Source organism: Cryptotermes secundus, unplaced genomic scaffold (genome assembly GCF_002891405.2).
Source record: "Cryptotermes secundus unplaced genomic scaffold, Csec_1.0 scaffold80, whole genome shotgun sequence".
Taxonomy (NCBI): Eukaryota; Metazoa; Arthropoda; class Insecta; order Blattodea; family Kalotermitidae; genus Cryptotermes; species Cryptotermes secundus.
This window is the reverse complement of record NW_019732856.1, coordinates 22,026-34,550: the sequence shown is the minus strand read 5'-3', so window position 1 is coordinate 34,550 and position 12,525 is coordinate 22,026. Positions and strand designations below refer to the sequence as shown.

At 37.9% G+C, this 12,525-nt stretch overlaps 1 protein-coding gene across 2 annotated transcripts in view; it reads left to right on the top strand.

The window, feature by feature from the left end:
• LOC111867743 (sorting nexin-13) overlaps positions 1 to 12,525 on the top strand; it is a 52,576-nt gene that overhangs the window by 21,799 nt on the left and 18,252 nt on the right. For both annotated transcript variants that reach the window (XM_033752797.1, XM_023857862.2), the window contains exons 11-15: positions 1,560 to 1,720; positions 4,099 to 4,221; positions 5,010 to 5,205; positions 7,076 to 7,216; positions 10,088 to 10,230. In XM_033752797.1, coding sequence (XP_033608688.1) covers positions 1,560 to 1,720; positions 4,099 to 4,221; positions 5,010 to 5,205; positions 7,076 to 7,216; positions 10,088 to 10,230 — 764 coding nt within the window. The remainder of the gene's footprint in view (positions 1 to 1,559; positions 1,721 to 4,098; positions 4,222 to 5,009; positions 5,206 to 7,075; positions 7,217 to 10,087; positions 10,231 to 12,525) is intronic.

Sequence of the window (12,525 nt, the reverse complement as noted above, 5' to 3'; positions counted from 1 at the left end):
TACAGCCCCAGTGGGCCTAGGCCTACCTCCATGAACTTCTCCGTTCACTTCGGTTTTTCTAGATCTTACGCGTATGGTAGGACTCCTTGGGCGAGTGATCAGCTCATCACAAGGCCTCTACCTGTAAAGAAACACAGAAAAACGCACACAAACATCCATGCCCTGAGTTGGATTCGAACCCACAATCCTGGCTTCCAAGCGAGCGAAGACAATGCATGCCTTAGACCGCTCGGCTACCATGACCGGCATAAGAAAGCCACTTAGCTCAGGCTATTTTAATAGCCTGTGGAAGTCAATTGAGAAGGCAATAATAAAACTGGGCTTTGCTTGAAGATCCGTACAACACACTGAGTATCAATCTCGATATAAATGTTCTGCCGAATTTGATGTTCTCTCAGCAGTGGCTATGAACACTTCTGGCATCTAGGATATAACATCATTTAGTCTAGTGAAGGTCAGTCATCATTATGGGGGAACACCTTGCTTACCTCTTCAGGATCCAAGAGTAATCCAAGGAAGAAACCAGAATGAAGCAGGCAGGAAGCAGAGCTGAAGATGGAGGTGTTGTGTTCTTCTGAGATGTCAGTTGACTATCACTGGACTATTTGGCGTTGTATCCCAGAAGACAAAAAATGTTCAGTCTAAGTTTGGTTCATGAACTTCTTGAAGATGATGCAGATAGCAACCAGCAATTTTCTGAACTTCTCATATTGCCATGAAAAAATGTGGTATGATGTAGCAAATTTTGAACTGTCTCGTCACATTAACAGATGCAACATTGTCAATGAACCTTACCGCCATCTTTGAGCCGATTATCTAGATAATGTGAGACCCTCAACATCTTACAACCCTATGGGCCTTCACGGCCTGGTACAGGGATAGCTTAACTTTGCTTTACTTTTTTACATTGTCAGTGAAACTCTTGAACCAACATAAAGTATCTATATGGAGTGCTGTTTCTCAGTTGGTTTTAAGGAACAGTAACTCATTGGAACTGCTTGCAGACTCTGAATGTGTGGGGTACCTGGACTACAGTCATATGCTAACTTCAGAGACTTGTGCTTCTTGCAAGATGAAGCACATACACATTTTGCAAATACTTCTCACTCTTTTTTTTTAATTAAACTGTTCTTCTTGTAGAATGATAAGGAAGAGGATGCATTGACTAGTGGCTATGATCTCCAAATAAGATATACATGAATAAATCTGTGAATATGACTGAGCTGTTAGAGTACATTGAGGATATGTTACACAGTCTTGATGAAGACACAGAGCTTTGCAAAAAGAAGTGATGACGTGTTAGTAACAACAGCAGTATGCAAGTAATCATCCATAACTCATAAACAAATGTTGATGAATCCCAGAAGACATTATCATCCTCCAATATAAGACGAGCATGATGATGATTGAAACACAAAGCAGAAATAAGACCAATGTTAGTACAGTGATATTGGATTCATAATGTGTGAAAAAATTGTTGTGTTGATGGCCAAAATACCACAGTAGATAAGATCACAGTTTGGTGGAGACAGATCATGTTCCTCTCTATGCACTTACAGGGTGGCGGGTGTCTGCTGAGCAGCAGATATCAGACATGGAGCTGCAGAAGCTGAAGAGTGGAGGAGATGGACGTCAATCCAAGGGACAGATCCCCAATCCCACACTGGAAAACATGAAAGAAGCTGCTTACAGCATATATGAACAGTACCTCTCAGAAAAGGTGAAGTTACATTGCAGGACGGAAAGTCAGTCTGCAAGAAAAGTGTGTTTCCATGATCTCATTCTGATTTTTTATTAAGTTTCATTTATGTATATTCATCATCATATACCGTCAAACAGAACAGTTGATAATAACACTTCATATGTTATTAGTTCATTATTCCTACTGCATGTTCAAGTTCCATTAAACCAACATCATGTAGTTAATCAGTACATAGATTGCAAGGGTAACAGCTAGTTGCAACCAGTTAAGTAGATATTAACTAGATTATTGGTGTTGTATCCAATATTGATAATTAGAAGATATTTAATTATTAGGTATTTGTTAATTTCAAATAAATTGCGTAGGAAAAAGTATTTTAAAATGTAAGTTATTATGGTAAAACAGATTAAACAGTGTTATTAAAATGTCTGTGACTTTCTATGTGCATGCATGAATCACCTTCAAAGTAGTCACCTTGGGAGCGCATACACCGATCCCAGCGTTTCTGCCACTTTTCAAATGCATCCTGGAAGTCTTTCTTTGTTAGGGTGTTTATTACCGTCTACGTTTCCACTTGAATTTCCTCAACTGTATCAAATCTTTGCCCCTTCAACTTGATTTTCATCTTGGGGAAGAGAAAGAAGTCGCATGGAGCTAAGTCTGGCGAGTACAGTGGGTGGGGAACAACTGCCATCTTGTTTTTAGCCAAAAATTCTTGCACAATGTAAGCCGTATGCGGTCGTGCGTTGTCATGGTGGAGTACCCAGTCGTTCGTGCACCATTTCTCTGGACGTTTTCTCCTCATGTCCTCCCTCAAACACCTTAGAACATCGCAGTAGAACTCTTTATTGACTGTCTGACCAGGAAGGACGAACTCCTTATGAACAATCCCGTCAGTATAAAAACAACAGATCAACATGGACTTAATGTTGCTCTTGACTTGTCGAGCTTTTTTTGGCCGCGGTGAAGAAGGGCTCTTCCATTGCGATGATTGCTGCTTGCTTTCAGGGTCATAGCCATAAAGCCAACTTTCGTCACCAGTGACAACCTTTGAAAGAAAGTTTGGATCCTCTTGAAGCTGTTGCTGAAGTTCCCTGCAGAATTCCAAGCGATGCTGCTTCTGTTCATTTGCAGCAGTCGTGGCACAAACTTCGCTGCAGTCCTCCTCATATTCAGTTCCTCTGACAAAATTCGTTGACATATACCATAACTTAGTCCCAAGGTGTTACAGAGGTCTTGGATGGTCAGTCTACGATCTTGCAGAATCAGATCCCTAACTTTCGCGACATCTTCTGGTGTTTTGCCCGTTGACGGCCGTCCCGAACGTTCGTCATCATCAGTCACTGTTCAGCCATTTTTAAAACACTTATACCAGTTGTAAGTTTGTGTCTGGCCTAAACTGTTTTCACCAAAAGCTTGCTTCAACATTTGGTGAGTTTCTGCAGCGGTTTTCCCAAGTTTGAAACAAAACTTTGTACAGACATGCTGCTCTCTCAGGTCAGCCATCGCAAAACTGCAAACTCACGGAAACACAACAATGGAAATACGTCCACCAACAATAAACCCAACCACTCAACTCGATGCCGCTTGCCACACTGATTCAAGAAGGATGTGTGAGGAGACACCTAGTGGTATTTCAATGTACTCATAACCATTTGCGCAAAATTCAAAATTCGGTAACTTTTGGATTTCCCCACGTATTTCAGCTAATAGTAATCATTGAAGAAAGCAGTCTTCTGGGATTTGGCACTGTGTATATGTGGTGTTAACCGACGTTTCGGAGGAACGTATCGCCTCCATCTTCAGGGTAGAAGAAAAAATATAAGAAATCTGCAAGCGGAGAGACTGTGAGAACCGGTAAAAACAGTCTGCTTTCATAGTCACCGCCGTGAAAGCCTCAAATCTTAAATAGTAATCATTTCTCATCATTTCATGTTTCCATATGATGTTGGTCTAGGAAGTACCTTATAAATTCTGATTCTCATATAAGGCTGCTCTTACATTAAAACTGAATGTTGGCTTCAAGATCTGTTAATGTACCTAGGGTTTTTATGTAACTGATTTTCATTCAGATATGTTTCATCTTCATAAGACATAGATAAGATTACGTAAAACAAAACAGAACATAAAAATGCTTGTGTAGAGTTGTTTACTGCTTTGCAGCCAGTTTTACTGTCTTCATTATACATAAACTACTTGCATAAACAGCTCATTGTTAATGTTGTATTTTCTACAATCAGGGATAATTGCCAATGACAGGCATTTGCTGCTGGTATTGTTTGCATATATTTCATCTTCATTGAAATTTGATGAAATTGCAGGACCATAATGAGGGCTGTGTTCTTGTGAATGTAAAAGTTTCCACCCTATTAACATTCAAATTTATATTGTTACAGGCATCTCCCAGACTGAAACTAGATGAGATGGTTGTAAAAAAACTTGTGTTTAGGATACGTAGTGAGATTCCCAATGAAACATGGTTTGATGAAGTTCAGGCTACTGTCTATGAGAAGTTACAGGTATGTCATAACATTGTTATGTTTACTAGGCTCTTTGCCCTGAAAACTGAAAGAGAGATAAATTAAATGTTTAACTATTTGCCATTGAAGTTTTCAGCCTTGTTTTTAGACTGGAAATTATCAGTATGTAATTTCAGTAGACTGAAAAATTGTCATCTATATGGTTTATGGCTGTAAACAATTTTTCCAATGGTTTAGTTCATCTGTTCTGTGTGACACACAGATGTATGAGGGTGGTTCAAGGTTGTCTTGGACTTTATTTTCTTCTGGAAAACATGTGCACCAGAAGAATAAAATTTTTTATGAACAGTTGGTGGCAACACTGCATTCACTGCCTGGCAGTTGGCCATGTGCTCTGCTTCTGTACATGGGAGCTAGTACAAGATGTCATCAGATCTTGTCACTCTCAGTGTAGAACAGCACTGTCAAATTCCTACTGAAAGAGAAAGTGAAACATTTAATGCACAGTATTACAGTACTCAGGATTACTGGTCTTTTGGACTTTGCCCATTTTCCCGTATTCTCACTAATTTCTAGAATACTGCACAATGAACATCTGAAAACCCAGTAATCTTGAGTGTTATACACCATCAGAACCCTTTAGAATCTGCTAGCATTAGAGTAACTTGTTTTGCATGTTAAGCTGCAGTGCATATCATTCTTGCTTTGACCCTATCATTGAGAGGGGCATGGCCCCTCCTATGGTGCTCTGAGTGCAGAAATGGATTCTTTAATCTCACTGGATGGATAACATAACTTGAGTTGTTGTGGGTTTGTGTTCTGTGCAGAATGAGGAGCGCTTTTTGCCAGGTTTCCGAGGCAGTGTATCTTATGTGAGGCTTTTGGCAGAACTGGATTTACTGAAGGATCCTTCTTCCCGCAGTGATGAGGAAGATTCTCAGTCTTTAGATGAGATAAGTCTTTCTGACAATATAAGCTTGTCATCATTGGATGCTGATGACACAGTGCTGGAAGGTGGCACAGGTATGAACTGGAACTTGCTGTCTCTAATACTGTTAACATTTCTGTGCTGATCTTTGCCTTAGATGTCTTATTTTGAAGAAAGCAGTCTTCAGGGATATGGCATTGTATAAATGTTGTGTTAACCAACGTTTCAGAGGAACATGTCGCCTTTATCTTCAGGGTAGGAGAAAAAAGAAAATCCGCAAGCAAAGAACCAGCATGAGCAGGTGCAAATAGACTAATGTCAAGAACAAACTGAGCTGTATAATAGCAGGAAGAGATGGGAGAGGGGCTACATGGGAAATCAGCAGAGAGGAGATGGGAAGGGTCTGGCAAGGTGGGCCAGCAGGTAGCAGGCTACAGCAGGTATAGAATATTGTGTCGAGGGAGGAAGGCAAGGTTAATGGAAGGGCCCTGCTCATGCTGGTTCTTTGCTTGCGGATTTTCTTCTACCCTGAAGATGGTGGCGATACGTTCCTCCGAAATGTCAGTTAACACAACATCTACATGGTGCCATATCCCAGAAAACTGCTTTCTTCATAGTCACCGCCATGAAAACCTCAAATCTTACATGTCTTATTTTGTTTATGTTGTTGTGTTTTTGTTTGTGTATATGTCTGTCTCCCCTGATAACACTGCAGTTAGATGGTCAAGTTTTTCTGTAACCCACTGTAGAGTGTCATGCCATTTGAGAAAAATGTACATCTGCAATTTTTAAATCTCAGTTTTTGTAGATATTAATGTAACACCTGTGTGAACTCCTCAGATCCAGTTATATTTGTACCTTAACCTGCAGAGTCATGAAACGTTTGAAGATAACACATTTTCGAAAACTGTATAACTTTTGTTAAGATAACTTCATTGCAAGATGGCAGCTCAACATTTGCTTATTGTATTTCCCAGTTTATAAGACACATAATGGTTTAGGAAGGAGATAATAAGAATTTTTTCATTGTTTTCTTAATTTCTTGTTTGATAACTAACATTTATTGTTTAATAATTAATTGTAACAAAATTTGTGTTTGTTTATTTATAAATTACTTCATTATAACATTTGGTTAACAAAAACCCGAGAGAACTCTTTCAGTCTCTGAAGTTACTATAACAAGGAACAGCAAGTATCTGACCTTCCTTACCATGACATTTTGTCAGCCATCAACCAAGGGAAAAGATTGATTCAAGCTGCAATCCAAGAAAAGGGGGTTCTATTCACTGTTTATTCTGATAAGCATTGTACTTGAATTATAAACAAAATGTTTATTTTTAATGTTGAAAATAAAAATATTATGTAGTGTAATGAACCAACCAAACTGAATATCACTTTCATACCCTTTCTTAGAGATGTTCTGCGCAGCTTGTATGAGTTTCATTCAAGTCCATGAGATAATAATTTTTGCCATTTTTTAAACATTTTTTGTGTCAATACACAATATACAGTACTGTCTGGTCCTTGCAAAAGATTTGCATATGAATGAATGTGCTTTTCTTGAAACTGTCATGACTGTTACTGTTGCTGCTGTGTTTGCCATTGTTTTCTGCATTTTGAAGTATTTGTCATACCTCAAAAGTATGGGTATGTGGCACCCTCCAGTCCTATAACATTCATGACAAATTACATCAAAACCATTTAGCGGTTTTTATTGAGACCTGTGGATGGCATGACATATGTGACCTCCGGTATGTGGTCTTTTTATGTTCTTTAGGCAAGGAACTTAAAATACCCAGATAAAACATAATTCTATATGTAATGTATATATTTGTATGAAGTTTCTTGTTGCTTGTTGAAAGCTTTGGAAATATTGTTTAACTTATACACATTTCCATTCATGTACATAAGCTTGATGCATTTTCATGCCTAGAAATAATTTAAGTGAGAATATTTTGCATCCAGCTGCTAGCACTGACAGCCCTGTCAGTAGCACACCAGATAATTCAGTGACAGCAGGTAATCTCAGTGGGGAGAGTAATGCAGCCAGGCAGCAGCAGCGGCAGCAGGGACCTTTCCGCTTACAGGCTGAGATCATAGAAACAGGTACACCAATTTCTGAAAGGTATTGTTCAGTTAGTTCAGTGGCAATATCAAGTGAGATCTTTGGTTTACAGCCTGTTTCTGATTCTTCTTTCCTGAGATGTTTTAACTGGTGCTCATTTAGAGAAGAAAGTTTGTTATCGTGCTCAGAAGAACTAGATTGGATAATGTACAGAGTTGCTTAAAAGTCCTTGAACAAAATAAATATTAATAAAATATAAACCATAGACAGACAGCACACATATTTTATTAATGCCATTAGATGCCCACATGAAATAATTTTGTACACTTAAATGTGGCCACCCGTTGTTGCTTACAGCAGTTCTGGTCAAGTGTGGCTCATATTCTCTGTCGACTGTTGCAATGGTAACCTTGATTCATGTCTTCAGATTCTGAAGTCCCATCACCTCATCTCATCTCATTTATTTACATTCCATAAATCCACTACATATAGGATAAGGAATTAGTCATTGATAGTACAAATAACACTACATAGAAATAACAATATAAGATTCATTACATTATTCAGTACCATAATAGATCACAGTTAATTATTGGAGTCAAATTTACAATCAAAGTATTCTTCCAAGGAATAAAACGAGTTCATCAACAAAAATCTTCTTAAGACAATTTTAAATTGTTTAACATCTTGAGCCAAGTTCCTTATATTAGGAGGAAGCCAATTAAAAACCTTAATTCCATGATAGTACACTCCTTTCTGAAATACAGTCAACTTACATATAGGATAATGGCATTTATGATTATATCTTGTATTCCTATTATATAACTCAGAATTTAACTTAAATTGATCTTTATTATTAACCACGAACATTGCAAGAGAAAATATATACTGAGATTGAAGGGGTAAAATTTCCAGTTCCCTGAACAATTCCCTACATGAATCTCTGTTCCCAGCGTTCATTATAATTCTAATCGCCCTTTTTTGAAACCTAAAGATATGTATACTATAAGGGGAATTACCCCAAAAAACCAAACCATAGGTCATAATTGAATGGAAGTAAGAAAAGTAAATCATTCTTAATGTACCCTGAGACATGTAAGATTTTAGGGCTCTAATCATGTAACATGCAGAGCCCAATCTAGACATTAACCAATCCCCATGGTCATTCCAAGACAATGTGTTATCAATAATAAGCCCCAGAAACTTAGTATTTGTAGTGTTAACAATCCGATCATCATCAATGTGAATAGCCATCGGCTGGCGGTTCTTAGTCAAAAATTCGATAAAATGTGTTTTCTTGAAATTTAATGTCAATAAATTATCTTGAAACCAATCATTTATGTTTTTAAATATTAAAGAAGCCTTGAATTCATAATCAGTAGACCTAGGGTTAGTGATCCACCGACTTGGGAATTATTCTTTCAGGTAATCATATGCAATTTTACCCCTATATGTAAGGGCACCATTATACAGGAAGACCAGTGCAGGTTTGAGATCTTTGCTTGGGGCACTGCAAACAGCTGAAGCATTTTTAGATAATGTTCCTTTGTTACTGTCTGTTCAGATCAGAATAAAAGGTGCAGTAACACTCTAACATAACCTACAGTACACACAGACTTTAGGCCTGTCCCAGATGTGTTAAGTAACATGACATGGGTTCTGTGAATTGCAAATCCTCACATTGTCAGTTGCAGTTCTTGGCAGCAGCGTTTGTTGACTCAGCAAGACTACATTGAAAAATTTCCCTAATATGTCCAAAGTTCTCTTCACCTGTTTTTGACTGACCACTTCTTTTCCAATGAAGAACGTTTCTGGTTGCTAAGAATTTCTTTTGACGTGCCCTGTTATTTGATGGTGGGATCTTTCTGAAATATGTACAGCAATTTTGTTGCATTGAACATCTGATTCTGTTTTGAAGAACAAACCAGCACACCCAGTTCTCATGTGGAGTTGCCATTTTAGCGTCTTTTCATGTGATGCCCAGCGTGCTTTGCATTATAGACCTCTAGGGGCAGTATGGAAAACTTTGTCTGCCTGTCTAACAGATTAAGCTACACATTTTTGCTGTGTATTGTGATTTTTATTTATCTTTGATTTGTTCAAGAACTTTTGGACCATCATTTATATTGCAAATATTTGTTAATGGAATACCAACAAACATATTTTGAACTGAGGGAGTTGAACTAAGTGAAGACTGGGGGAAATTATGTAAGATCTGTTTGCTATTCTTGTAATGTGATCAAGGTAGCTAATCAAGGAGTTATGATGGGCTGGACATGTAAGTCAGTTGGGAGAACCAAGAGATATGCCCAGAAAGTTAGTGTGAAACCTCTTGTATAGCAGTCATTTGAAAAATTAAGGAAAAGATGGGATGATGTTAGAATGGATTTTAAGTGAACAGATTCTTGTAAAGTTGACTAGATTGACTAGTTCAAGATTGGGTTAAGGGCTTTAATGATTGTATCATTGAACCTTCTGTTTAGAGGGGTAGTATTAAGTATAGGTACATGAGATTTTAGATTCTTATAGTGATGAATATGAAGATTGCTGTCTTCTGAGGTGTGACATCATGCAGTCTGGCAGAGAAGTATCAGTGTTTAGAGGAATCTGCTCCCTTCATCTTCACAATAGTAGGGGTACCATTTTGCTAGACTGTATGGAGCCACATTCCTGAAGGTAGTAATCTCTAGTAATTGACTAATTTGTTAATTAGGAAGGTGATAAATGAGTGATCATAGGATGAAAAATTAAATTTGTTTATCTGTTATGAAACTGTCTGTAGACCCGGTTTTGCTGTGCAGTGTAGTTACTGAAGTTAGTGACACTGAGTTGTGCTAAGATGGATTAACTGAACTGCATGTTTTCATGTACTATTGTGTCTTCAGTCTTGCCAATAGACTTTTTGCTTGCAGGTGTGGTTAATGACAGGGGAAAGACGTATGGCATCTATGCAGTGTCAGTGGCAAAACATTATGAAACTGGCTATTCAGAGAAGTGGCATGTATATAGAAGATATTCAGACTTCCATGACCTGCACCAGAAAGTTAAGGACAAGGTGAGCATGGCAAGCATGATTATAATGGTGAGGCATAATCTTTAAGATTCTGTCATCATTGTCCAGCCCACTCTTAGACCTAACTGTTGTGTTACAGATAACAAAAAACAGGATTAAGACATTTCTAGAGGTCTTTTTTTTTCTGCTTTCTTTCATTTTTTTTTGGGAATGCAGTCACAGCATATTCATTCAGAGTGTTCTTTCTGGATTTCCCTATTCAAATAAATACATCCCCATGCTCATGCTCCATAACATGAAGGAAGTGCGGCTTCATGCATTAACCTCAGCATTGAGTGGAATACTCCATGACTTTACCCCTGTGCTGACCACTAGTAGGCCCCAAGAATGAGTCAGGATTTGGTGGTAAAGAGAAAAACTGCTTACTGGCTGGGAGTCCATCCCATAACAGCCATGATAGATGATTTTCATAAAAATTTGATCTAAGAATGTTTTACTTGAACATGTTGTGTTTTTCTGTTTTATATGTTTGGAACCCAATTTAAAGTTCCTCTTTTTTAAGGTTTTAAGGTTTTACTTGAACATGTTGTGTTTTTCTGTTTTATATGTTTGGAACCCAATTTAAAGTTCCTCTTTTTTAAGGTTTTCCCTCATGTAACATTCAAGTTCAGTAATGCCAACTCATTAAACCCAGAGTTATATTTTTTCCCCTCTTGCTCCCACTTTGGAGCATAGGTCTGATTTCTCAGTAGCGTTACATTACATCCATTTAAAATATTTCTCAGTTTAGTGTTTTAATCCAATAGTCCCTGAAGAAACTTTAAATAGGGGTTTTACTGTATCATACAGTCATTCACAACCAGTGCTTGTATAATAACTGTTGAAAGATTATATATGTTTTCTTGTCATTTGCACATTTGCTCATGTCAGCCTTTAGAAGGTCATTGTCAGGCCATTTGTATGTAGGGTAATTTTTATTCCTGAAAGCATTTAATTTTGTTATAAAATTAAAGCAATCCATACAAAGCTCATTAATTTTGCATTTAAATTGACTATGGCCTTAGGAAATACAGTCTTCAGTGTCCAACATGTTTGATGTGTTCTTGCTGTGAGAAGGCATGTCAGAGCTGAGTGAAGAAATCCTTTGGTTCCCATTGTGAAGACTCTGTAGAGATTCTAAGTACCTCNCGGTAAAAGCAGACTCCGAAACGTCGGTTAACACCACATATACACGGTGCCAAATCCCAGAAGACTGCTTTCTTCAAAGTCACCGCCGTGAAAGCCTCAAATCTTACAAGAAATCCTTTGGTTCCCATTGTGAAGATTCTGTAGAGATTCTAAGTACCTCTTGCTGTATTGTTTTGTTTAAGTCATCATTTTGTGTTTGTATCATTATTTTTCAAGGGTTAGTGTTGAACATTCCATCTGTGAGATATCCCCATAGGAAAAGGTCACATGGATTTAAATCTGATGAAACAAGTGGCCACTCAAAACTTCTGCCTTGGACATGTGTAGGATTTGAGGTTCTCACAGCAGTGGTGATGAAGAGTTCTATGTTCTTTGAAAGTGTAGTGCATTGAAAGTGAACTGATATTTTGGAAGAACATGTTGCCTCCATCTTCAGGGTCAAAAAATGAGCCAAGCAAGAAAACAGTGGCTTATTCCTTGACCCTGAAGATGGAGGCAATGTGTCCCCCTGAAATGTCAGTTGACTTTCAGCAGACTACACTTCATTATATCGCAGAAGATGGAACTCTTCATGAGGAAGTCTGTTTGAAAGCACTGTTGTTTCCAAATGTTTCCTTTAAAAAAATCCAACACAGTACCACCTCTGAAGCCTGGTTCCTTCTTGTTGGAACCAGGCCTTACCCATGTCAACACCATGACCAATGGGAAAGTGACAGAGTCATTCTGCAAAACATTGAAGTAAATCTGAGAACTGACTATGTCTTTGATAGATGCAAGTCCGAATGTGTCATTACTGGAAAGAGTACACTATGCTGTAACTTGTTGAGGATGTAAGGTAACAGTAACAGTGTGTTGATTTTGTAAAACCCAGTAATGAACATTCTATTTGTTCAGATAACCATCTAAATAAGAATGGGCTTCATGAGAAAACTGTATCTTATTTAAAATGTCTGCCTCATTCTTTAAAAAGTCTGACAGGCCATTGCAAAACACAAAAAGTCTGTGTTTCCCTAAGTCACTTAAATGTTGGGATAAATTTATCTTGTAAGGATATGTCGAGAAGTTAGATTGGTAAGTTTCTCTCACTGTTCAGTAGCTTGTATTAATTTGTTGTGAAAGATACTGAAGGCTATTCTCAGGACTCTTTTA